Here is a 27063-nt window from a genome sequence, read left to right as displayed (position 1 = left end):
CTACACTCTTAGCCCCCTTTTTACACCTACATAAAAATTTGGGAATAAAGGAGATTGAATCAAAACAGAAAGACAAAGGGGTAGGAGCAAAAGGCTGGGACTTGGACTAGAAGATTCCAAAGCAGGAAAACCACAATGCACAGCTAAGCAAATGTCTCATGTGTATGGCATTAAGGTGGACACGGAAGCGAAGTACAAGAAAAATGCTAGCAACTTCTGTGGGAAGCTGATGGTCCACAAGTCAGTTTCCTTTATTGTGCTGTCAAGACTGCACTGACACTTGTAATAGGTTCTAGAGTGACCCATTTCCACTATGCAGTTAAATCGTTCGAATGGGTATATCCTATCATTTTAAGTAGAAATAAGACTCAAGTAATCTTTTTTAAACTTTTTTCTTTAAGATTTTTAAAACTGTATGAGTGTTTTGCCTGCATGTATGTCTGTGCACCAAGACCCCGTCTGGTGCTGGATTAGTCGAGAAGACATCTGACCTCGTGGAACTGGAGTTACAGACAGTTGTGAGCCAACACAGGAGCGCTGAGAGTCAAACTAGGAAACACCACCACCTCCACCACCACCACCACCTCCACCGCCGCCGGGCAGGGAGGGCAGCCAGTGCTAAGCCACTTCTCTAACCTCTCAAATACCTCCATTTAAAATGGGCTGAATGCAAGTGTACCATCTGTAAATAATCCAGTTACACTAAGGTGCAGTAAAACTGCATCTGAATTCCACGTATAAAATGGATGGTCCAGAGAGTATTTTGATTGGAACAGATAGGAAACATAAATACTGTCTGTCACACTCCACATCGTATGTTGAAGGTACTGTACGAGTGCCCAAAACACAAAGGAGCTCTCAGAAACAATTTTATCCTGTTTTCTCAAAAAGCTCCTTGCAAAAGAGAGTCCATTTGTTCTGAGACTGTGGACCCAGGCTCTTCCCCACATTACTGGAAAGGTGCGAATAAATGGATCCTGGAGGGTATCACAACCATCCACGAATATCCCATGTTGTCCCCTCAGTACTGTGGAAATGCCCCATCAATTTTGGTGGCCCAGGCCATGAGTCCCCCTACAATATCCTGAACGGTTAAAGAGTCCAGCTCTGGCACTGCCTTCAAGGACTGCAGGACCCTCACGGCTTTTTGGGAGTCGTTCCCCAGTTTGCAAATCACATACACGGAGACAGCAGCTCCTTCCTGCGAATCCCGCTTCCCATCCCGGAGGGCATCCCCTAAAAGCTTCAGGCTGTTGGCATCCCTGCGTTCCAACTGGTTCAAAGGGATGTGGAGGGCGTGCGGCAGACGACAGATGTCCACCTCCACTTGAGGCCGGACGTCCAGCAAGATGTGGGGCGCTCCGGAATCCAGAAGCCGCTTGTAATCGGTCACAGAAATCCGCTCCTCGGGGCTCAGGAGCTTCAAGGCACGGCACTTGTCGGTGGCCGAGGAGCCACAGAAGGCCTCATAGTCCTGCAGGCGGGTCACGGTGGGCTGCTGACCGCACACGACACAGTCGGGCCGGCGGCGCCGCAGCCGGATCTTGCGGAAATGGCCCCCGAGGCCGTCGAAGAGCAGCATGCTGCCGCTGTAGGACGTCCCGAGCCCCGCGGCGATCTTGAGCACCTCCAGCGCCTGCACGCAGCCCAGCACGCCGGGCACCACTCCGAGCACGCCGCCGTCGGAGCAGTTGGTCACCGTCTCCGCCGGGGGAGGCCGCGGGAACACGCAGCGGTAGCAGGGCCCGCCGTCGTAGTGGTAGACGGTCATCTGGCCCTCGAAGCGCAGCGCACTGGCAGACACCAGCGGCCGGCCTGCCAGCACGCACGCGTCGTTCACCAGGTAGCGCGTGGGCACGTTGTCGGAGCAGTCGGCCACCACGTCGTAGGCGCGGACCAGGTCGAGCGCCCAAGCCTCGCTGAGCGCGCGCGCGTACGGCACGTACTCCACCGCCGAGTTGAGGCGGCGCAGCGCGGCGGCCGCCGACCAAGCCTTGGCATGGCCCGCCAGCGCCTCGTCGTGCAGCACCTGCCGGGCTAGATTGCTCGTCTCCACCACGTCGTGGTCCACCAGGCCCAGCCGGCCCACGCCGGCCGCCGCCAGGTACTGAGCCAGCGGGCAGCCCAGCCCGCCGCAGCCCACCACCAGCACCGAAGCGCCCGCCAGTCGCAGCTGACCGCGCACGCCCAGCTCCGGCAGCAGCAGCTGACGGCTGTAGCGGAGGATCTCATCCCGCGACAGGGCGGCCTTGGGGAGCAGCGGCGACAACGGGACCGGACGCTCGGGCTCCGACTCAGACGCCAGGGCTGCAGTCAACCTCCGCTTCAGCGAAGCCAGCTCTGCCTCACGCCGGGCAATTTCATCCTGTAAGGCCGCTACGTCCTCCTGGGCAGCCATGACAGCCTCTTCCGGAAATATCCGGGAAGTGACTTCCGTTTCCGGTTACCCATCTCTTAGCGACTGGACGACTAAGGCGCTTCCTAGAGTTTGAGGAAATGAAACGAACGGGTGTTTCCTGATGAAAACTTCAGAGTCGACTTGGAACAGTCACAGAACCTGAGTACTTCCAGGGAACCACACGGAGGCCAAGACTCCCTCGGCTTCCGGAATTTGGTACGACCCACGCGGGTGACGTAATTCCGCTTCCGGTGCCTCGCGCAGATCCGTCATGGCCTCCACGGGGGCGAGTCGCAGCGGTGCTGCGTCTCAGCGACCGCCGCAGGGCCGCTCCTCGCGACAGGACAAGTATTCGGTCCTTTTGCCCACCTACAACGAGCGCGAGAACCTGCCGCTCATCGTGTGGCTGCTGGTGAAGAGCTTCTCCGAGAGGTAGAAGAAGCTTCTCGCGCGGGCGCCGCGGAGCCAGCCGCGTGCTGCGGGGTCGGCGGTTGGCCGCGCGAGGAGACCCATCTGGCCTCCGCTCCAGCCCGAGCCTGCTCGAGGCTTTTCCCAGCGAGGAAAGCCATGGCGGTCAGCCCCGCGTCTGTCTCCCTTGCTCATTCCTGCTCAGGTCTCTGGCGAGATCTGCTTATCTTATGACAGCTCGCTCTGGCCTCCGCCCCCTCCCCCGCCTTTCTCTCGAAAGGGCTAACTCCACTTTTGCTTGGGGCGAGGCTGAAAGCCTGACCTCATCCCCCGCCAGGCGGTCACCCTCTGCCGCCCGAGCCGGGAGCCCCGAGCCAGCGCTCCACCACCACCGCAGGGCCGAGTGCTTACGTAAGCTTGATGTTTGCGCTGTCAGGGAACCTCTGATGAGCAGTCAGAGGAGAGAGCACCTTCGCCGAGCATTGTTTGGCACCAGGATTAGAAACTGGGTCTTTTTGTTTGTTTGTTTTGTTCATAAACACGGGCCTTGCTCACTGCTAGGCAGAGTTGTACTGAGCCCCATTCCTAGCCCTTAGAGGAACGGGAATTCTGACATTGGACGTGTTAGGCACGTTTTTTAAAAGGGCTCCTAAGTGAACTAAATAAAATGCCTCCTGAGAGCAGTACGGAGTCCGTTGTTCTACGGCCAGACAAGTGTCATCATGCTGTGGTAATCTTGGGCGATCTTTTACTATCAACGTACACAAACATGGTTTTGCAAGTTGGGTAGGATGCCATGGTAGAGCGCTGTTTATTTAGACCAGTTCTGTCAGAGAACACAGATTGTTTCCAGAGCTTTGTTTGTTCATTGGTTTTTGTTTTGCTTTTCAAATGAAAACGAGGACGTTGTGTTCATGTTTCTAGCAGTCAGAAAAAGTACTTGATGCCAAGCTTGGTGGTGTGATGCAAGGGATGCAGAGGCAGACGGATTGTAGCAAGTTCAATTTCAGCCAGGGCCACATTAACAGCCCCTGTCTCAAAAAAAGAAACAAAATACTTGATACATAGTTTCTCTTTATAGAAAGCACAACCTCACCATACTGGTCTGTTGAAAGCCATAGACTGACTTGTTTGATTGAGCCCTGACTGCCCTGGAACTCAGATCTGCCTGCTTCTGCCCCCCAAAATGCTGGGACTAAAGGTGTGAGGCACCACTCAGGGCCAGGATTGCCCGGCTTGTTGTTCTTGTTTGTCTATTTGGAGTTGCTGCTGTTGTTTGGTTGTTTTGTTGTTGTTTTTGTTTTTGGCTTTTTTTCTTTCTTTCTTTCTTTTTTTTTTTTTTTGCTTTTGGTTTTGGTTTTTAGAGAGAGTTTCTCTTTGTAGCCATGGCTGTCCTGGAACTCACTCTGTGGACCAGGCTGGCCTCAAACTTGGAGATCCACCTGCCTCTGCCTCCCAAGTGCTGGGATTAAAAGGCTGGCCACCGCCACTGGCCAGGCTTAGGATTGCTGTTTTGATTATATCTCTGAATAAAAATCACTTTGTATATAGTAGCCCCTCCATGTGCAATGCATATCTTTCTCGGTAGGTTTTATCTTTTAAATTGGTTCTGCCAGCTTTTCCCAAATTAGAGAACTTAACCATAACATTTTCATGTACTCTGGCTTAGTATACTGATTTTATGGTATTTTTGTTCTGTTTAATTTATGAGTCCAACACCCGGTACCTCCCCACTCCCCTTCCTGCTCCCTTTCATTACATTGTAATTAAAGCTGTGCTGGAATTCCCCAGCCTCAGCCTCTAAAGTTCTGAGATATCCTTTTTTGTGGTTTGGGGGCCAATTGTGCTGGGGGATGGAACTCTGCCAGTGAGCTGCATCCTGCAGTGAATGTTCTGGAATCAAAATGAGGTTTACTAGGAATAGCTGCATCTCAGATGTAGTTCTATTGAATTGTTTAGACTACCTGACCTTCTGGTGATCTGGCTTATTTGAAACCAGAAAGGGAGGAATTTTGCTTAAGAATGACTTCACTTTGTGACATACATTTTTCAAAATCAAAAACAGTGGGGAGCTGGTCATTGTCCCTACTCTTTTGTGTATGTTGTGGGGGTAGAGTATGTACACACAGGCTAGTTGAGGACATCTCTCTTCCTCTTTAACTCGCCACTTTGAATTTTTTGAAACAGGGTCTCTCTCAGTGGGGAGCTTCTGTTATTTGGGGGTTTCAAACTCCCACCCCCCCAGTGCTGGAGTTACAGGAATGCCTAGTCATCCCCATTCCTTTGGCTGCTGGAGATCCAAATTCAGGTCCTATTGCTTGCATGCCAAGTGCTGTTACCCACTAAGCCATCTCCCCAGTCTCCCTTGTACCTATTCTTGACATGTAGGCTGGGTTTTGTTTCTTTCCTACCAAGTTTGCCAAGGCTAACTTTCACAACCTTTAACAGTCTATTGTTTTCTGGTTGATTTCCTAGGTACCTAATTAGGGTCAAGAGGAAGATGCTGCTTCCTTTCCATTCCCCTTTATGTCTTATACAAGGGGATGGGGCATGATGATTATGTGTGCAGCAGGTGGGATTTATCCACCAGACAACTGATGTTGAATGGTTTTTAGAGTAGAAACTATTGTGTGAATATAATAGAAAGTAATTTTAAGAGTGAAATAGCTGGTCAGTGGGGGCTTATACCCAGCACTCTGGAGGCAGAGGCAGGCAGATCTTTTGAGTTCGAGGCCAGCCTGGTCTAGGACAGCCAGGGCTACACACAGAAACCCTATCTTCAAAAACAAACATACATAATAAATAAATAAATAAATAATAAATGATAAATAATAAATAAATAAGTGTGAAATTAAGTCAGATAAATTCCAGATTATTTAAATTTGCTAGTGCCATTTAAAGTATTATTTTGCTTTGGATTTTGAAATAGGATCTCTGGTATTGCAGGCTGTCTGTGAAAGTCACTATAGCTGAGAATGGCCTTGAATATCCTCCTGGCTTTTAACTTAAGTTACTTAAAAATTTGATTGTCACCTAACATTAATATAAATTTAAATTTTATTTTAGTGCGATCAACTATGAAATTATAATCATAGATGATGGAAGCCCAGATGGGACAAGAGAAGTTGCTGAACAACTGGAAAAGATCTATGGGCCAGACAGAATTGTAAGTCACAGACCCCCTCCTTTCTCTATGGGGGAAGGGTGGTAAGGAACAAAGTCTGGAAAGACAAAAGGCAGCAGACCTTTTTGGCATCAAAACTATGTATCTGATATGTGGGCCAGTGGTAATTTTACAACAAAAGAGTGGACCTCTGATTTATGATGGATTCTGCAGATAAAATGTGACACTGTGTGGGTGGATATGTTATAGCACTGATCAGGAAGGAGTTCTTGGTTTCTGTCTTGTTCTCTCCCTTCTCAGGGCCTGCATGTACTTTGTACATGGTGCTGCCTGAGCTCTGAGCTTGTAGGGAGGAAAGACTGTTAGTGGAGACACAGGAGTGACTTCAGGGCTTAAGGCAGTTACATTTCTTCCCAAAGAGTAGAGGGAGTTGGGGAGATACTTCCTGAATCCCCAAATCCCCAACTTGACATTCTCATTGTACCATGAAGCCTGACCCCCTGTGGGAGTGATTTGGGCAGGTACAGAGGCGATTTTATAGTGGCTTCATGAATTTGATACTATTTTTGAAGCAGAGTCAGAGCTTATTAGAAGATATTCTTAATATAATCATTAGAAGATGTCCTTAGTGTAATTTGTAGAAGATATTCTTAGTATAGAAGAGCGTAAGGGTGAGAAGGGTGTCTGGGCTGGAGAGAGCTCTTGCTGTTCTGTCAGAACCTGCCTGATCTTAGTACCCTCATCAGGCAGTTCACAGGTGTCTGTAACCCCAGCACACTAACACACATGTGTAGCTGGAGTTTTCTCCAGTCCTGCCTGGCCCACGGTCAGGACAAATCTCTCTCAGCCGCCAGTCCCGCAGCACTCAGATCCAACCGAGTAAACACACAGAGACTTATATTGCTTGCAAACTGTATGGCCGTGACAGGCTTCTTGTTATCTAGTTTGTTTTTGTTTTTTTTTTTTTTATCTTAAATTAATCCATTTCTATTAGTCTATAAGTTGCCACGTGGCTTACCGGTACCTTACATCTTCTTATGGCGGCGGCTGGCAGCATCTCTCTGCCTCAGCCTTCCACTTCCCAGAATTCTTTTCTCTGCTTGTCCCGCCTATACTTCCTGCCTGGCTACTGGCCAATCAGCATTTTATTTATACAGAGCGGTATCCACAACACACATGTAAAGAAAGGTACAGCATAGCTGTGGCTTCACCAACAGTTGCTGTGAGTTGTATTTTTTTTATTACTAGTTGGGTTTTAAATCTTTCAAGGTATTTGTGAATCCTGCTTTGGATAGCTTGGACCAAAAGTGCACAGTTGAGTATAGACTTAACTACAGAACATGTTCTGGTGTCAGCTTGCATTTCTCATTTGTGTTTGCAGCTCACTGCACTCCAGGGGTTCTTGGTTTGCACACATTGCTGGATGATTTACTGTGGGGACCTGTCCTGTTCATTGTAGATGTTTAGTGGCATCTCTGGCCTCTACCCACAAGATGCCAGTAGCAGCTTCTCTCCCTTCTTGGCAAGTTGAAATGAAGTTGTTTCATGTTCCCTTGGGGCCAACATTGTCCCTTTTCCAGATAGAGAACCATTGTCAGAGACACAGAAGTCTTTGGAGACTCTCTGGAGACTTACTTGCCTTTCAAGAAATGGTAGTTCATCACCATAAGAAGACTAGATCTTTTTCCCTGTGATACTGGAGAACTGAACCTCGGGCCTTGCACATGCTAGGCAGATCTACCACTGAGCTCTACCACCAGCTCTCTTTCTATTCTTCAAGACAGTGTCTTACCACTAAGTTGTCCAGGATGGCCTCAACACACACCTTCCAGAATGTGGTGGTATACTCTTTTAATCCCAGCACTCGGGAGTCAGAGCCAGGCGGATTGTGAGTTCAAGGCCAGCCTGGTCTACAGAGCAAGTTCCAGGACAGCCAGGACTCTGTTACACAGAGAAACCCTGTCTTGAAAAACAAATAAACAAAACAAAACAAAAAAAAAGCAACTGGCTATGTTATCAGAGCAGTAGAAAACAAGGTCAGTCATTCAAGGCACAGTTAGCTGGCAGAGGAGAAGGGTTGGCAATATTGTGTAAAGTTTAGAAAGATGAAAAATGACACCCAAAGCTTTGGAAAGCTGTAGAATGATTTGTTAAAGGCTCAGTTTTTCTAATAATGAATCAACGAGTGCTTATAAAAAGGGTAGATGAGGTGCATGTCTTTAATCCCAGCACTTAGGAAGCAGAGGCCAGCCTCATCTATGGAGTGAGTTCCAGGCCAGCCAGGGATACACAGTGAGACCCTGTCTCCAAAAACACAACAAAAAAAAAGTATAGTAGATGTGAAGATAATTCTGTTTCCTATAAGAGTGGAACCAGAAGTGGGGGACATGTAAAAATTTTACTGTAAGATTAGAATTAAAGTTCTTTTTCCTGTTGCAGAGGCCCTGGATTTGATTCCCAGCACCCACATAGTAGCTCACAACCATTCCTAACTCTTGTTCCAGTGACTCCCACACCTCCTTCTGGCCTCCATGGGCACCAGGCATGCACATGGTACATAGACATACACACAGGCAAAAATTCATAACACAGAAAATAAAATTTAAAAATCTAAAAAATGCCGGGCGTGGTAGCCCATGCCTTTAATCCCAGCACTCGAAAGACAGAGGCAGGCAGAGGATCTCTGTGAGCCAACCTGGTCTACACAGAGCGAGTTCTAGAACTGTTACACAGCGAAACCCTGTCTTGAAAAACAAACAGAAATCTAAAAAAAAAAAAAGAGTTGCATTGAACTGGCTGGTGTGGTGGCTGCTGTCTTTGCTTTGTTGTTAGAAGTAGGTGTCCTGACGTCTGGGTTGACTCAGACCAGCTGAGCTGGAGCTCCTGATGCTTGGCCCTGCCTCTCAGACACTGGTACTGCCGGTGTTACACCACAGTGTATAGTGCTGAGGAGGGAGCCGGCTCTTCATGCATGTTAGGCTACATCTCCAGCCCCCAAATACCTTTTTGGCTTTGGACAAAAATGTTGAGCATACTCCACTTCAAGGTCTAATAAATTCAATAATCTTTCTCAGTGAGATTGCATTTATAGTAACAAAGTTAAGATCCCTGGAAGTATAGTCTTGAGTATGCATTTTTGGGAATAAAATGAAATTTAAAATATTTTTGTCTTTTTGTGTTGACATGTTGTTTCTTCTTCTTGCAGCTCCTGAGACCACGGGAGAAAAAGCTGGGCCTTGGTAAGTTGGGGCTCCGCCCTTCCTGTTACGTGACCTAGTCACATTTGCCTCCATGTTCCCAGTTTGGAAAAGGGCCAAGTACAGTCAGCTGTGGTGGCCTTTGTGATCTTTGTGACATCCTGACGGATCAGTCAGGACCCACTCAGCGAAACATAAACTACTCCTTCTGTCTAAATAGGATACTTAATACAGGGATTCTAGTTAACAAGGAGAACAATTGTTCAAAAGCCTGATACAAAGCTGAGCTACTAGGAGAGGAGCGACTGACTGCTGAGGAGCTGGAGTGGGGTGGGGAGGCGGGAAGTTGGAGTATGGTAGGGCCCAGAAACCTGCTCTGGGTAGAGGAAGCAGAATGTAGGGGAGGGGCGAAGGTTGCTGAAAGTGGAACTGTGGAAGATGGTCAGTTGATGCTGCTAGATGCCATGCAGACGGGGTTACTTAGATGTCCCTGGCTTCCCCTGGCAATCTTCACTTGTGCTTCCCACAACTGTCTGGAACACAAGTGACAAGAACCTGGGAAGTGGGGTTCCGTATAGTGTAGCCTAGATAAAGGAAGAGCCAGGGTCTGAGGGTGCACATCTTGGACCAGTATATACTTTGCAAAGTCTTTAAATGGTAAGTCTAAAAGGTGATTATTTCTAAGAATGAAAAAGTTTCCACCTTAAACAGCATTCTAGAGCAGTGGTTCTCAGTCTACCTAATGTTTTGACCATTTAATACAGTTCCTCGTGTCGTGGTGATCCCCAACCATAAAATTATTTCACTGATATTTCATAACTAATTTTTCTACTGTTAAGAATCATAATGTAGCCGGGCGGTGGTGGCGCATGCCTTTAATCCCAGCACTCGGGAGGCAGAGGCAGGCGGATCTCTGTGAGTTCGAGGCCAGCCTGGGCTACAGAGTGAGTTCCAGGAAAGGCGCAAAGCTACACAGAGAAACCCTGTCTCGAAAAACAAAACAAAACAAAACCAAAAAAAGAATCATAATGTAAATATCTGATATGCAGGATATCTGATATTCGACCACTATTGAAAGGGTCATTTGACCCCCAAAGGAGTTGCAACCCATGCATGGATTGAGAACCGATGTTCTAGAGTATTTCACTTGAGCCCAGTGGTTCTGAGATGAGACTGGAAATGCCTTCTTTTCATAGTTCTTAACAGATGAAAGCTGCTAAGATGGGGAGATGTCTCAACAGTTCAGTACTTGCACATGTACCAGGACCAGAGTTCAGATCTCCAGAAATGCTGGGTGTATGTGGTGGCTCACCTGTAATTCAGCCGCAGAAGGAGGAGTGAGACTAGCCAGATCAGTGAGGTCTGAGTTTGCTTGAGAGATCCTGCCTTTAATAAATGAGGTGAAAGAAGAATTGAGCATGACTTCCACCATCAACTTTGAACCTCCACATGCTCACACATGCATACCTCATTCCCAGAAAGAGGGAAAACATGCATGCACACATGCATGCAAACACACATGGAAGAGGGAAAAAGAAAAGGTTCTGTCCTGAAGAATGAACTTGCTAGCAGCATCAAATGATTGAACTTCTAAGTCCACAGGATTCTTTGAGATTGAAATGATCTGGAAAATGCCACCCAAAAAAAGCCACAGTTTTTGAACAATCAGTGAAAACATTAGAGTCAGTCAAAGTTGTTAGGAAACTCAGCGCTCTAAATGAGATGTTTGTGATGTTTTATTTTTAAAACTTGTTTCTGCTTTCATTGATCGTAGCAATTGTCCACACTGTGACACTAGCTTCTGTGTACAGTGTGCAAGGATCAGGTCAAGGGACTTGGCATTTCTGTCACCTCAAACGCATCATTTCTTAGTAGTTGGAACATTGAAAAGCCTCTCTAGACAGATCTAGTGGTGCATGCCTTTAATCTCAGCACTCAATAAGTAGATACAGGTGGTCTTTATGAGTTTGAGGCCAGCCTGGTCTACATAACAAATTTCAGGCTAGCCAGAGCTACATAGTGAGACCCTGTCTCAAAAAAATTAATAAATAGATAAATTTAAAAAATTTTAAAAAATCAAAAAGTCTCTCATTTTATAATGCTCAAATGGTGTCAGCCATTGCAACCTGACTGCTGTGGATTGTGATGGTACTCAGGATAGAGAATGCAGGCATTCCCAGTCCTCCTGGCATAACTAATCAAGTTCTGAATGGGAGACTTTGTGCATAAAGATGGCAAAATAAGATAGCTGGGCCCCTGGCCACATACTCTAGTAGGGCCTATTGTACCTGGCAAATTGCAGTTGACCTTGAATAGACAGCCCCTTTGGAACCTGACTTGGAGTGCAGGAAGAGAAGGAGGGAAACTGGCTGGGAAATGAAACTGGGGCCAGAAGGTAATGCCTGGGGCACCGTGAATGTGGAGACAGAGTAGGCAGTTAAAAGATGGTTGGGATATACAGCCAGTATGCCTTGTAATCACAGTGGGGAGTCACTGGCAGAGGCAGGAACTCAGCCTTCCCTGGGCGTGGGTAGCACACCTGGTGCCATTTCCTGCACAGTAGCTTGTTAGACGGCCAGAAATTTTGGGGGGGGAGGTCATTGGAATATATTTGAGGTTTCTGAAATAGATAATATGGCAGTGGCTCGGAAGCTGATACGTAAATAAGGAGGTCTGAGAAACCTGGCCTCTTTCTGAGAAACCTGGCCTCTTTCTTGTTAGTGCTAAAGCATATAGTGATGTTTATATAATCTGAAACTTTGGAAGCTTGGCATTGATGGCTCTTAGTATTAGCATTCTGGCCCACCCAGCATCCTGACAACATCGTCCTATGTAAAGTCCCCTTTAAGAGAAGCCCCCTTCTCATTCCCTCCTTTCTTTTTCCTTTCTCCCTTTAATACTAAAACTTTTAAGGTAAGTGCCGCCTGCATGATGTGTCTTTCCTACCAGGACTGCCAGCCGCCATGTCTGCATGGTGTGTCTCTTTCTCACCTGCCCTGGGACTCCTCAGATCCAACTCACCAAAGTCTCTCTCCTGCTGTTTTTCACAACACTTAGCAGTTTGAGGCTGAGGCAAAAGGGTCTCCTAGGTTCAAGGTCACCCTGAGCTACAGTATGAAACCCCAACTTAAACCCCCCCCAAAAAAAAGAAAAGACTTTTGTATTAGTTTTTTTTTTTTTTGCTAATTTTAAATACAAGGATGGTTAGTTTTGTGTTGTTTTGTTTTGTTTTTTAAAGTTGGCATCAGAATGAGGGATGGGTGGCTACCTACCTTCTTAATTGTGTTTATAAAGCATGTGAACTGTGCCACTGAATATGGAGAATTACCAGCTAGTTAGGGTCATTTTAGAAGATGAATGTTTGCTTTTAGGATGCAGAGTGATTTCTTTTCCTATTTAAATGCAGACCTAAGCATTTCAGGTGAGCTTTTGTTGTTGTTTTTGTTTTTCAAATTTTATATATATGAGTGTTTTGCCTACATGTATGTCTATGTACCATATACATGAAGTGTCTGCAGAGGCCAGAACATGGCAGAAGATACCCAGAAGCTGGAATTACAGTGGTTATGAATTGCCATATAGGTGCTGGGAATAGAACCTGGGTCCTCTGGAAGAGCAGCCAGTGCTCTTAACCGCTGAGCCAACTCTCCAGCTCCTTCTGGCTATTTTTATTAATGAATCTAACTACTTTGGTTTTTAGGAACTGCCTATATTCATGGAATAAAACATGCCACAGGAAACTATGTCATCATTATGGATGCTGACCTCTCCCACCATGTAAGTGGTCTCCTCACTCTGTTCTGTTCAGTGTTGAGATGGTCTTACTGTATCATCTAGACTGGTCTGGAGGGTGCAGGGATCCCCCTGCTTTATCCTTAGAATGCTAAGATTACAGGTATGCACCACCACACCCAGTTTGCCTTTCTTGATTAGGTGTTTATGATAGACTTGTCATATGTTTCTGACTTACTGTTTATTCTTTCCAAATTTCAGCCCAAATTTATTCCTGAATTTATCAGGTAGGTACTGTTTCTAGTTTTTTTTTTGGGGGGTTTTTTTGGTTTTTGTTTTTGTTTTTTGTTTTTAGAGACAGGGTTTCTCTGTGTAGCTTTGCACCTTCCCTGGATCTCGCTCTGTAGACCAGGCTGGCCCCGAACTCACAAAGATCCGCCTGGCTCTGCCTCCCGAGTGCTGGGATTAAAGGCATGTGCCACTGGCTTAGTTTTTTTGTTTTGTTTTGTTTTTCAGTGGGGGGGGGGGGCTGCCTTTTTTTTTTACATTTATATTTTATGTATGAGTGCTCTACATGTATACCTGAATAGCGGAAGAGTGCATCAAATCCTATTATAGATGGTTGTGAGCCACCATGTGGTTGCTGAGGATTGAACTCAGGACCTCTGGAAGACTAGCCATTGCTCTTAACCCCTGAGCTATCTCTCCAGCCTTGTTTCTTGTATTTCTGATACTAAAAATTTAAAACTCTGGGCGGTGGTGGCGCACGCCTTTAATCCCAGCACTCGGGAGGCAGAGCCAGGTGGATCTTTGTGAGTTCGAGGCCAGCCTGGTTACAGAGCAAGAGCCAGGAAAGGCACAAAGCTATACAGAGAAACCCTGTCTCGGGGGGGGGGGGAAAAAAAGGAAAAAAATTTAAAATTCAGTTTGTTTGTTCATTTAAAATATTCATGCTACTTTAACTTTTCTGTCAAAATTTAACTAACATAGAGACTTGAGACTCATAAATATAGGTCTATGACCAAATGACTTACTTTAGGAGCCATTAGGAACCATCAATTGATGGTTCCTATTTTCTTTTCTTTCAGAACAAGGAAAAGATGAAATCCTTGTTGTCTAGAATTAGGCCTGACTTGTTATAGTCAACGACCATAGACAATAGGATTTGTTCCAGGATTTCCAGGATTCTAGGCATCATGACTCCACAGTATAACTACTCACCACCTTGTCAGTCAGCAGTCACTGCTTAAAAGAGAGACTTAAAGGAAATCATTTCCAGGTGACCAATAAAGCATGAGAGAATTCCATCTTGTTGTGACCAGTTAAGTCTGTCAGATGTGGAGGCTTTTAGAGAAGCAGTAAGATGGTAGACTGGACATATTTGATGCTACTGAAGGAGGTGAGTCATAGACAGAGCCTCTCTGGGAAGTCATTTGGGGAAATGCATCAAGATGCATGAACTTTGTTTCAGCCATTTGAGTGTATTCCATTTGAAGGTCTAAGCATGCTGATTCTCTTCAAGAAGTTTTATTCTGACATTGCTGGTTGTGAGTCTGTTGAGGTGAGCAGTGCCTACAGTGAAAACAGTCACTGTCCTTCCTAGTCAGGTTTCTATTGCTGTGACAAACACCATGACCAAAAGCAACTTGGGGAGGAAAGGGTTTTGTTTCAGGATATTTGATCACTATGTGAAGATGCACCACTGTGATTAGTTTAATAAAAAGCTGAAAAGCCAATAGATAGGTAAGAGAGGTTAGGAACTTCCAGGCAGAGAGAGGAACTCAGGGATGAATCTAGCTAGGCTCAGGAATTTCACCAGCAAGACACAGAGGGAGTCAGACGTACAGAATGGAGGAAAGGAAAGAGCCACATGGTAGATTAATAGAAACATGTTAATTTAAGTTATAAGAGTTAAGTTAGGAACAAGCCTAAACTAAAGGCCAAGCTTTCATAATTAATAAGTCTCCATGTCATTACTGGGGAGCTGGCAGTCCCAAAAGAAAATGACAACAAGATTTATTTCATCTTGCACTTCCAGGTCACATTCCATCACTGAGAAAAGTCAGGGCAGGAACTGAAATAGAAGCCACAGAGAAACACTGTTTCACTGGCCTGCTTAGCCCGAGTTACAGGCTGTAGACTCCAGAACTCCTGCTCGGGGATGGCACCAGCCATAGTAGGCTTGGCCCTTCCGTAGCAATCGTCAATCAAGAAATGCCCCAGGGGCTTGTCCACAGACCAGTCTGAAGAAGGCTTTTTGTTGTTGTTTTTTGTTTGTTTTTTTCGAGACAGGGTTTCTCTGTGTAGCTTTGCACCTTTCCTGGAACTCACTCTGTAGCCCAGGCTGGCCTCGAACTCACAGAGATCCGCCTGCCTCTGCCTCCCGAGTGGTGGGATTAGAGGAGTGCGCCACCACTGTCCGGCTAGAAGGCATTTTCTTAATTGGGGTTCCTTTTTCTCTGAAGACTAACTTGTGTCAAGTTGACAAAAACCCACCAGCACAGTTGCAAACATCTGAGTTGAATAGTCTGGACCATTTTTGCAAGTGTTAAAAATTAATGGGCTTGCTAGGCATAGTGGCACAAGCCTTTAATCCTACACTAGGGAGGCAGAGGCAAACTGATCTTTGTGCGTTCAATGCCAGCCTAGTCAACATAGTGTTCCAGGACAGCCAGGGCTACATGACCCTGTCTCATAAGGGGGAGGGGAGGGAAGTACTGGGCATGTGGCAGCATCTGTAATCCCAGCATTGCTGAGTCAGAGGCAGGAAGAGTGCTGGGAATTCAAGGCCAGCCTGCACTAAAGTGAAACTCTGTCTTTATTGTTGCTGTTGTTATTGTTGTTTGTCCTAGTCTGAGAATTGGGAAGGTTTCTATTGACTTATACAGATATATACTTGGATTCTAAGTCAATAGTTGCAACAAAACTCTTAGTGGGGATATGGATGTCTTGTTTTCTTTAAGAAACAACAGTCTGGGGCTGGAAAGATGGCTCACAAGTTAAGAACACTGGCTGCTCTTGAAGAGATCCTGAGTTCTATTCCCAGCAACCACATGGTGGCTCACAACTATCTAGAATGAGATCTGGTGCCCTCTTCTGGCCTGCATGTACACATGCAGGCAGAACATTGTATACATAATAAATAAATCAAAAAGAAAAAAAAGAAGAAGAAAAAGAAAAGAAAGAAACAGTAGTCTGGAGGTTTCTGGCCTTTCCTATAGAGGGACCTGGACAGTGGGGAGGGCTTGGGGCCAGCATGTGGTACAGTTAGCAGATAGAATCCCTGGACTCTAAGACAAGTAAATGAAGGGACTGGAGAGATGGCTTAGTGGTGACAAGCACTAGCTGCTCTTTCCTGAAGACCCAGGTTCAATTCCCAGCACGCATGTGGCAGCTCACTACCAGTCTGTAACTCCAGTTCCAAGAGACCCAACACCTTCTGGCCTTTGAGGGTACTGCAAACACATGGTATACTGATATGCAGGCAGGCAGAACACCCATACACATAAAACTTTTTAAAATTTTAATAAAACTGGCCAGGCGGTGGTGGCACATGCCTTTAATCCCAGCACTCAGAAGGCGGAGGCAGGCAGATCTCTCTTGAGTTTAAGGCCAGCCTGGTCTACAGAGCAAGTTCCAGGACAGGCAGGGACTGTTACACAGAGAAACCCTGTCTCAAAAAACTAAACAAAATAATAAAATTCAAGATTAGTTCAGGTTTGAAAGACTCATTTTGGACAGTCAGGTCATCTATTTGGCTTCATGCTTTGTCTCTGCTTCCCTTAAAACTTGATTGTGTGGCCGGGCGGTGGTGATGCACGCCTTTAATCCCAGTACTTGGGAGGCAGAGGCAGGTGGATCTCTGTGAGTTTGATGCCAGCCTGGCCTACAAAGTGAGTTCCAGGACAGGCACCAAAACTACACAGAGAAACCCGGTCTCGGAAAAAAAAAAAACAAAAAACCTTGATTGTGTGGTTTATAAAGATACTTGTTGAAAGCCTAAGAGTTTTTTCTAATTGAGTTTTCCCCCCACACACACAGGAAACAAAAGGAGGGTAACTTTGATATTGTCTCTGGAACTCGCTACAAAGGAAGTGGGGGTGTTTATGGCTGGGATTTGAAAAGAAAGATAATCAGGTACGTGTGTATATGTGAATGTTATGTGATTGCTCTACAGGGGAACTATTGGAAATAGATGGAATACTAGGATTAGATTACCACAGTCAAGGCTTTTGGGTTTGTAGGATCAGGTTATAACTGTCAATCAGTCTTCCCAGATAGCATCTAACCTGCAGTTTTTCTTTTCCAAAAGTTTTACTTTGGCTGTCTAGGGAAAAATGAGCACAGTTATTAGAACCCTTAATAGCACTGGTCTGTATCAGTAGAGTTACTGTTTTGATTGCAGTTTCATATCATGCAGTTTTGGAAAAACCATTTTAAGTAAATACAGCACTAGATGAGAGCAGCTTTTAAGTCAGACAGACCTTGGTTAGAGTTATGTTTCTCAATATTGTGTTACCTTGTATATTTACCCTTTTAACACTTTACTTTGCCCATCTTTAAGCCAGCAATCTAGTTCTCTGATAGTGTCTGACAAAGCTGGGTAGGATTCCATGGGCTGCTTGGCAGCCCCTCCACTACCTCACCTGGCCTTGCTCCTGCAGCTAACTCCCTTCAGCACAGGGCTGGCTGACAGGTCACATAGCAGGCAGTTAGTGCTGGTGGTTGGCTGGGACATCTCAGTTCTGATGGCTGCTCGTGTGTGTGTGTGTGTGTGTGTGTGTGTGTGTGTGTGTGTGTGTGTCAGACTGGGAGATGTGCACCTCAGGTGTTTAGGTGCTAGTCTTCAGGCAGCCTCCACCTTGTATTTTGAGATAGGGTTTCTTTTCGGCCTGGCTTTCAGTGAGCATTCTGAGGACCCCACTCCTGTCTTCATGCATTTAAGGCTGGCACTTTGCTACCTGCGACATCTCCCCATCATCCCCCACATGTGCTGCTGGGGCTCCTATAAGATCAGTATTTTCCATAAACAGATAATAGAGAATCATCTGGCTCTTGGTGTGAAGACCATAAGGAACTGAGACACACAGTATACCCACTCAGTGTCAGGTGATAGGAAGGGGGAGAGGTGTACCTACACTAATGTCTTCTGTCACCGAATGCCTCATCCAATTGCAGATTCAATTCACCTCAGTCATGGCGTCTTGGGGTAGTCATTTAAAACATTTAAGAGACTTAATCTTCTGTGAAGTAAAGAGATTGGATAAGTAGTGCTTTTCAATCCTGCTAACACTGGAATCTTAAGACAAGAGAAGTACACACAGCAACTCCTGCCCTTCTCTCACCCATTGCAGACTTCATGACTGACAGTCTCCAGAGGGTGGATGCAGACTCAGCTAGGCTGACATTGAGTTATTAATCTTCCAAGGCATTTTGAACTTGGGCATTCATTCACTATTAATTAACATTAGGGAGTTCTAATCATGAGCACGTTCTGACCTTTTAGTCATGGCATTTAGTACATCTGGTGATAGCAGTTACTGTCTGCACTGAATAGGCTTTGTGTCTCTCAGTGTGGCCCAGAATGAATTCAAACCCAGACCAGGAGACTAAACACATTTTAGTCAAAACATTCTAATTCAAGGTCAGCTTGAACCATACAGGGATTCCACACCATCCAATTAAAAATACACCATCGCCGGGTGGTGGTGGCGCATGTCTTTAATCCCAGCACTCGGGAGGCAGAGGCGGGCAGGCAGGCAGGCAGACCTCTGAGTTTGAGGCCAGCCTGGTCTTCAGAGCAAGATCCAGGACAGGCTCCAAAACTACACATTGAAACCCTGTATCAGAAAAACAAACAAAAATCCACCATCACTGGGCAGTGTGACACCTGCCTGTTGTCCGCCATATTCGAGGCTGAAGCGGGAGGATGACTTAAACACAGGCTTTTGGAACCAACTTGGGCAGCATAACAAGATTCCATCTTATAAATATAAGATAAAAAAAAAAAAAAAAAAAAAACCCAAACATTGTTTTGGGGCTAGGAGTGATCACCTAATATGTAGAAGCCCTGGAAGTCCCAGAGGGGCTAATCCATGGTCATGTCAGGAAGCATAACGACAGGCAGGCAGGCATAGTGCTACACACTAGCTAAGAGCTTCCATCCTGATTAGCAAGTCGGAGGCAGAGAGAACAAGACTGGGCTCGGCATGAGTTGTTTTGTTTTGTTTTGTTTTGTTTTGTTTTGTTTTGTTTTTCTAGGTTTTCTAGACAGGGTTTCTCTGTGTAGCTTTTGGAGGCTGTCCTGGATCTCACTCTGTAGACCAGCCTGGCCTTGAACTCACAGAGATTTATCTGCCTCTGCCTCCTGAGTGCTGGGATTAAAGGCGTGTGCCACCACCGCCCAGCTTGGCATGAGCTTTTAAAACCTCAAAGCCCACCCCTAGTGACGCCCTTCTCCAACAAGGCCACACTTCCTAATCCTTCCTGAACAGTTCCATCAACTAGGAATCTAGTATTCAAATATGTCTATGGGTTCATTCTCATTTAAAGTACCAGAAAGAGAGAACATAAGCTCTCTAAAGCTTTATGTTTTTTTGTGGGGGGGCACTATATCTTGGAATAGTATCACAGATTTTAGACGTAACTCAAGATTGGAAAAATGTTTCTTGGTAGCCATCATCCCAGCTGCAGTCTCTTAACATTGTGGTTTGATCTTTTTGGGGGGTGGAGTGGGGATCAAGACAGGATTTCTCTGTGTGTAATCCTGGCTGGCCTGCAACTCTTATCTGTAAACCAGGCTGGCCTCAAATTCAGTGGTCTGCCTGCCTCTGCCTCGAGATGCTGGGAGTAAAGGCCTGCGTCACCAATGCCTGGTGAATTTTTTTTTCTTTTTTAATTATCTTCTATAAGGAAGCCTTGGTTTAGGGCTTTGGAGAGTGATTCTCTACCTTCAGGCCATCCCAGAAAACCTTTCTGAACCTGTGTTGCTAAAATGGCTGCCACACAGAAGTCATTTCCTTCAGGCCTTTGACACCTTTTGAAATGCTAATACAACAGTCTCCAATAGCTTGAGACTGATAATTGTGTGGGCTATGTTAATCTAGAGCCATTGTTATGGACTGAGTGTTTGTGTTTCACAAATTCCTATGTTAAGTAAGAACCCCTCCCCCGCCCAGTGTTTTGGAGTCTTTGGGAGGTGATTAGTTTGGAAGATAATGGGATGAACCCTTTGATGGGATTAGCATCCTTTTAAGAGATCAGAGTGTCACACTCCACCCTATTCTCACATCTAGCACCTTGCTTTTTAACTTCTCATTCTCTAAAACCAGGAGAATACAGCTCCAGTTTAAGACAATGTACGGTTATAAAAATATGATGTGCGGTATCCAGACACCACCTGAAGCACCCCGAGACCCCCATCCCGCTTGTTTTTCTTCAGACAGTCCGCTTCCCTGGCTGGCCAGGAGTTTGATCCTCCTGCTGTAGTCTCCTGAGTGCTACCACTGTAGACTTGTACCGCCATGTTAGGTGTAAAGTCAGTCTCCGTTTGCTGGGATCTGAAAAAGAGCTTAGCAAACCTTGTCTTTTCCTGCATGCAAACTCATTCTCAAATCCTTGACCTTTTTCTGCCAAAGCATTTATAAGTTTAAATAACTGGTTTTTCTCCTTAGCTAAAGTTTGTGTGTGGAGGGGGTGTTGTTGAGTGTGTGCATGCATGAGAGTGTGTGTGTGTGTGTGTGTGTGAGTTTCATGTAGCCCAGGCAATCCTTGCCACACCTAGTCCATGCAGTGCTGGGGACTGAACCCAGGCCTTTGTAGACATGCTGGTAAGCACTCTCCCGACTGAGTCATGCCCCCAGCCCTTCTTTCTCAGCATACTTTGGCAGGGTGGTTACTTTCAGGTCTCCTCTATTTCACTTGCAAAGGGTAAAAAATTCCCTGTTCTTTTCTGAAAAGTGTCAGGTCTCATTTCATTGTCTTTTTGTTCTAGAGAATTAAGTGTATGTGTGTGAGAGAGAGAGAAATTGGTATCACATTTATTAATGACTAGCATTTGTAACATTGTACTCTTGGGTATCTTTGGGTTTCTTTTGTTATTAAAATATATTAATAAGGAAAATCTGATTAATTTGGCAGCCGTGGGGCCAATTTTATAACTCAGATTTTGCTGAGACCAGGAGCGTCGGACTTAACAGGAAGCTTCAGGTACAGTGTTTCTTCTATATCTGGAACTTTTCCCTTCATTCTTGCTTTAAGAGGCTATTAAGCAGCTGGGCAGTGGTCAACCATGCCTTTAATCCCACCACTTGGGAGGCAGAGGCAGGAAGAGCTCTGTGAGTTCCTGGCCAGCCTGGGTTACTCAGAGACCCTACCTCAAAAACAAAAAACCAAAGCAAAAAAACCACCACTGGTAGGAGAGCTGCTTTCCCAGCCAAACATGTTAACCCAGCATGCAGGAGGTGGAGGCAGATGGATCTCTGAGTTTGAGGCCAGCCTGGTCTACATAGTAAATTGCAGGCCAGGGCTACATAGAAAGACCCTGTCTCAACATCCTCCACCCCCCAAAACAGCTGCTTTTCTTCCACACTGACTATCAGCAGACTGGACCTCCAAAGAACCTTGTTAAAGGCAGCATGTTAGACTCTTGCTTTCCAAGCTGAATTTGGCATACTTGTTTACCTCATTGCTGGGCTGGCTGCCCACTGGAAACATGGCTGTTGCTGGTATGCTCTGAAGAACAGCACATTTGTATCTCAGCCATAGCATCCTCTGCAAAAAAGCCTGAGGTCCTTACTATTTCTTCTTTTCAGTTACCTTGTTCTCTCTATAAGTGAGTCTCTCCTGTCTGTTTTACCCACACTTAAAATCTAAAAGATACAGGAGCCTGGGGTAAGACTGGAAGAAGAGTTGGTTTCTAGATGACTCCCTGGATCTTCAGAAAATATAACTATGCCAAATTGCCACTTTGAGCATGCGTGTGCACACGCACATGAGAGAGAGAAATAAAATTCAAAAGGAAATTGTAGCCAAAAAAATAAAACCCCTTCTAAAAACTGATACCTCTTGCCGCTTGAATTTACTGAACAAAAGGATTGGATTCCCCACACGACTTCTACATCTTTATAAACTGAGTCAGCCATGTGCTTGAATGGCGAGGTGTGCTTAACCTAAGGGATTTGCCTACCACAAATGCCTGTGACCTCAATTGTTCACAGAAGTCTGCAGGATGGCCTCCATCCTATGATGCCTAATCCTAGTCTAACCTAGCTCACCCATAGTATTAACAGCTGTTCCGGGGGTGACCTGATTGTCCTCAGGACCTTAGCCCATGTTGGCAAGTAGATGCTTGTTAACTGCTGGGCTGCTTGTCACCATAGTACATATCATCACTTCCATCTGTCAATTCTGCCATTCCAGCATGTCTGGTTGAAAAGCTGATGTTAAAGCAGTTTCAAAGCCAAAAGTACAGGTGCTTGTGTATCAGTGGCTAACTTACCATATCTTCATAATTCCTAATAGTATAAGTCTCAAGAAGACACTAAGAACTCATTTTCAAAAGTATTCCAAGCTCTTATAAGGTACATCTTGCCCAAGACACATGATCATAAGCTCTGAGAACTTGTGTATCTACCAGTGACTACTGAGAGCTTTAGATTATAGACACCAGTGAGTTCTGAAAGTTCAGGATATGAGTGACAGGCACATGTCCAGATGTTTATAAATACTCTGTTTTCTTACAGATTGTACCGAAAAGAAGTTCTACAGAAATTAATAGAAAAATGTGTCTCCAAAGGCTACGTCTTTCAGATGGAGATGATTGTTCGAGCAAGACAGTTGAATTACACCATTGGTGAGGTGAGTGAGTTGCTAAGTTCTGTGTCCTACTCCCCAAAAACGGAGGTTTACAAAAGCATAGCTCTCCTAACTGCTGAGTTAGCAGCATCTTAGACTTCCGGTTATTTGGAGTGTCCATACACTACAAGGTGAACATTCAGATGAGTGTGTTTGACCTACTGCAATTTATACCAAGGCATGATTCCTTGTAAATAATGAACTTTCTGGCACCCAGAGCTCTTTCTTCTGAATAGTCAGCTTTGCAGTATAAGCTTCTTGGCTGCTTTTCTTCTTAGTAGATGTTCAGGGCTACAAAGCACCCACTGGAGGCAGGGTTTCAGGCTGGATGGTGAGTTATTAGAGAGAACCCCATATCTAATACCAAAGCCTTACTCATAGCAAGAAAACACCCCCTCCCAGAATGCCTCCTTCCTTGTGAACATTAGATGTAACATTAAATGTAACAAACTGAAGGGAGAAAAAAGTGAAAGGTCATTTTACTTTAGAAATTTAAATGAACTAACATAATATTCAGGGTCAGTGCTTCTCAGACAGCTATGGATTTGAGTCAGATGACTTATTTTAGGTAATAAATATGCTAAAGGACAGTTACTTGAAGAACCATGACTGTCAATGTACATGTCTGACTGGTGGTGTGGGTTGAAGCTTTGCTCTTGTATTAGTAATGCTGTAGTCCTAGCTTGCTGTTTTCTAATGTATATGTATTTTTTAACCAGGTTCCAATATCATTTGTGGATCGAGTTTATGGTGAATCCAAGTTAGGAGGAAATGAAATAGTCTCTTTCCTGAAAGGATTATTGACTCTCTTTGCTACTACATAAAAGAAATTATTCATTTATACTTACCATGTTCATTTCAATTAAAAGTAAGAGAAGCCCAGGTGACTGATTTTTATCATTGTTCTCTTAACACATGAGCCAAAGGTAAGGTGCATTTCATACGGATCGTTTCTCTGGAGAAACTTCATTTTTATATTTCAAATTAAAATTTAAAAGTTATTGGTTTAATGAGCAATGTTCTCAACTTTCATGTATATTGTGCTGTATTAAGAACTATAAATAAATGTATACAGGTGTTTTGTAAAATGTTGCTGCTTTCATTAGATATGTTGGTGTAGAGTTTCCTATGAGAAAGAATATGAAATACTCCATAAAACTAGGTTGTTAGTTCTTTATACCTAGATGTTAGAAAGGGAAGGTTAATTACATTTACAAAACACAGTTCATGTATGAACTGAAAAAAAATTAAATTTCTGACCTTAAAGTACATCTGAGATTTCTGAACCTAGATAAAGTGGTGCTCTGCACGCAGACCAAGAGTGCTAGCCTGGCAAGAATGCCAGGAAGCAAAGTATACATTGTGAGGTGGGAAAGAGCTTGGCAGTGGTTGGCACATAGCTGCTGGTTTGTTCTGTTTTTTCCTTTTGAGCACTAGCTTCTGTTGGAAAGAACAGTATCATATCTTGTTTTATCTCAAAATACTTGTTTTTACATTATTTCAATACCTCAACAAACTTGCCAACATGACAAAAATGTACTATTTTTCTCCATCCAGAAAAATGTCCTTCTTAAAATGAAGAATAAGTTGCTCCATGCAGCTGGGACAAACATTCCATTTACCATCCTTCTCTAACTCTTAAAAGTCAGTAAATTTCTATCTGTAGCATAGCTTTTGAGTCATGGAGCATATTTTAGGTTTTGAGTCAATACATGCGATCTAGTTGCCTGTCCTTTGCAAGAAAAAAGAGGAGGCATCTGCCTCTAGGTCACTTGATAATCACATTTAGCTAACACAGTCTGAGTATCAAAGAGCCCAAGCTGACTTCCAACTTCCTCTGTAGTCAGCTGGTCTTGAATTACTGGTCCTCTTGCCCTCACTTGTCAAGTGCTGGGATTATGGGTGTGCACCATCACTTAGATGTGTAACCTGTACATCTGTTTTCCCACCTTACTTTGGCTACTAAAGAAATTGAAAGTCTTAAATTTTTGTTTCCATCTTTCTGGCTGATTTTAACAGGAATGAACATTGATTAAACTCTTCATTAATGTTGAGTATTAAAATCTTTCCAAGTAGTCCCTAGCTGGACCCATAGCACGCATTCCAATAGGGCCACTACTGTGCTCCCTTTTGCCAGAAACTGTTGAGTGGCCATAGGGAAGTGACTTCTTCATCCTTAATAACTAGAAAATTGATTAGTGTCCAATTAAAATTTTTTTAAACCAAAGTCATAGAACTATAATATTCTGAAACTTTTTTGAGTGCTGAGGAATCTTACCTGTTCTGTTGAAACGCAGCATTAAGTTGTCAGTGTCAAGTACATGGAGCAGAAGTTAAGTAGCCAGCTCAGAAGTCACTGTAGAGACAGCATTGCTACCTCACACCTCACTGGAGCAGAGAACTTTGGTCTTCTTCATATTCGCAGTTCTTAGCGTCACAATCATTCTGTCACTGCTGGAGTTTCTCTGGGCATGTTTGAGCAGTGAACACCACCATCCAGAAGCCATTTAGAGGAGAGTGTTGCCTCATTTTTATGCTGCATTTTTGTACTAATTCTGGTGACATGAGCATGCACGTCTTTTTTTTTTTAACCCCTCAATCTGAATCCAGCATCTTTTGTGCTTCAAAGTGAAGGCAGTGATGAAATCCAGATTCCCTTCATTCAATGTTATTGCTGTAGTGAGTGTCTAAGGAAAACTAGAGATGAATTTACTTTGCCTATTTCATATTCCCGTTGCCTATCTTCTACATTGTGTAGGTCCATATCTCTAGTCCTTTGATGAAAGGCCTTGCCACACCCCTTTTAAACAACTTCTATCCTTTGTTTTCCATTGAGGCATTGATTACGCTTTTAAATATATATATTGTAATACCTCCAGAAAACAATAGTGTAGGATAAAGGTTTGTTCAACTTCCTAACCAAACTCTTAAACACTGAGCTGTATATAGTTTGTCAGAGTCTTTCAAACTTGTAACTTAAACAAGTATAGAAACCACCTATAGAAAAAAAAGTGGGTGTGGCCAATCCTTCACAGCTTCATTTGCTACTTTTCAAAGCGTTTAGTCTTTCATATACTCTAGGGGAACTACTTCATTTAAAGTGGACCCAAGGGTGTTGATGTTGACATGGTGTGTTGGTTGGGGTTGATCCAAAGTGACAAAGCCAACAGTCCACATATAGTCATGTGTCCAAATTGTGGGAGCATTGACTACAGAGGGTTAGTGCCAGAACATCCTTAGGCATCGCCAGTCCGATGGCCTCAACTCTACAAACCCCACTTTTTCTTTTTTTTTTTTTTAAGTCAAGGAGAAGTGGCCATTTGATGACTTGGAAGAATATCTTAAGTAAAGCTGAGCCCTTGTCCATCTGCTATCCCACACCAATCCACTGGAAGAGCCGACATGGCCCCAGAGCTATGTCATCTCAAGAGAATGTGTGAAGCACGAGGGCATCACACCTCATTTAAGGCTGGAAGTATCAGCCTCAACCCTTCGCCTTGCCTCTCAGCCTGTGAGAGCACGCTCTCTGAGCACGTGGAGCTTCAGGGCTGCCCGCACACCCTCCCTCCAGATGTAGTCCAGGCCCAGATGGGCCCGCGCAGGGATCCCCAGCACAGCCACCTGACTGATTGTCGGAGCGTGCTGCGGCCCGCTGCTTCTGCCTCCGCAGGCGGCGCTGCGGCCAGAGGAAGGCACCCAGGAGCGCACTGCGGCCATTATCCACGGCGCCTCCTAGTGGGTCAATGGCAAATCCTCCAAATTCTCGCGAGAGCTCCCCCTCAGTGGGGATTATATAATGTCCCCAGGCGAGGTTGGGGGTGCTGAAGACACCCTCCCCCAAGACAAGTAAGGGTCCCTGCAGCAGAGGCCGGAGAGCAGTCCCTGGGGGGTCCCCGTGCAGGGGGCGCTGCCCCCCACCGCCCCCCCTCCCGCTTAGCTGGACAATGAGTCCTCTTATGCTAATGAGGCGCTTACGTCACTTCCGCTCTTTCTCGGCCGCCATTTTGGCTAGGGCAGGTTCGGGGACTCGCTCCGAGGCGCTTGTATTGTCTGCTGAGGGGAGACGCGGGACCAGCCCCCTCCCCCGCCCGCCGCAGCCGCCACTACCGCCGGCCCGGTCTACCCGCCGCCGCCGCCGGGACCCATGAGCTGAGCGCCCGCCCCCCGGCCGCCGCCATCTTGGCCCCCTCCCCCTCGGCGCCGCGCTCGGGGGGATTTGGCGTCTCCTCAGACACAGCTCCCTCTCTCGGTCCCCGCCGCCGAGGAGCCGCGCGGCTGTCGCCGCCCGCCCGCCCGCGACGGTGAAGCCGCGGCCCCACGCCCTCCGCCGCCCTCCGCCCCTCCTTTGT

The 27063-nt window shown here is 45.5% G+C and overlaps 3 protein-coding genes and 1 long non-coding RNA gene across 6 annotated transcripts in view; 2 read left to right on the top strand and 2 right to left on the bottom strand.

Annotated features, from left to right (window-relative positions):
• Nucleotides 1-214: 214 nt before the first annotated feature.
• Mocs3 (molybdenum cofactor synthesis 3) lies at nt 215-2880 on the bottom strand. Its single transcript, XM_059261961.1, has one exon. The coding sequence runs from the start codon at nt 2396-2398 to the stop codon at nt 1022-1024; it is 1377 nt and encodes a 458-aa protein (XP_059117944.1). The 5' UTR covers nt 2399-2880; the 3' UTR covers nt 215-1021.
• Dpm1 (dolichyl-phosphate mannosyltransferase subunit 1, catalytic) lies at nt 2633-23802 on the top strand. 3 transcript variants are annotated; one of them, XM_059261962.1, is made up of 9 exons: nt 2636-2830; nt 5873-5972; nt 9136-9169; nt 12828-12904; nt 13121-13146; nt 16901-16996; nt 20999-21067; nt 22603-22717; nt 23434-23802. In XM_059261962.1, the coding sequence occupies exons 1-9, from the start codon at nt 2670-2672 to the stop codon at nt 23536-23538; spliced, it is 783 nt and encodes a 260-aa protein (XP_059117945.1). In that variant the 5' UTR covers nt 2636-2669; the 3' UTR covers nt 23539-23802. The 3 variants fall into 3 exon arrangements, with proteins under 3 accessions (XP_059117946.1, XP_059117945.1, XP_059117947.1); XM_059261964.1 differs by lacking the exon at nt 2636-2830 and adding an exon at nt 3514-3536; XM_059261963.1 differs by lacking the exon at nt 16901-16996 and having other exon boundaries at nt 2633-2830.
• On the bottom strand, nt 8745-26633 carry LOC131909994 (uncharacterized). Its single transcript, XR_009378961.1, has 4 exons — nt 24993-26633; nt 17998-18102; nt 10440-10513; nt 8745-9711 (listed from the first exon to the last, which is right to left on the bottom strand). It is a non-coding gene; the product is annotated as an uncharacterized LOC131909994 (long non-coding RNA).
• Nucleotides 26413-27063, top strand: part of Adnp (activity dependent neuroprotector homeobox) — a 28158-nt gene continuing 27507 nt past the window's right edge. Inside the window, exon 1 of the mRNA XM_059261960.1 lies at nt 26413-26560. The gene's annotated coding sequence lies outside the window, so the exon portion shown is untranslated. The remainder of the gene's footprint in view (nt 26561-27063) is intronic.

Source organism: Peromyscus eremicus, chromosome 4, assembly GCF_949786415.1.
Source record: "Peromyscus eremicus chromosome 4, PerEre_H2_v1, whole genome shotgun sequence".
Classification (NCBI taxonomy): domain Eukaryota; kingdom Metazoa; phylum Chordata; class Mammalia; order Rodentia; family Cricetidae; genus Peromyscus; species Peromyscus eremicus.
Note: the sequence above shows the minus strand (reverse complement) of the source record. Positions and strands in the feature narration are given on the sequence as shown.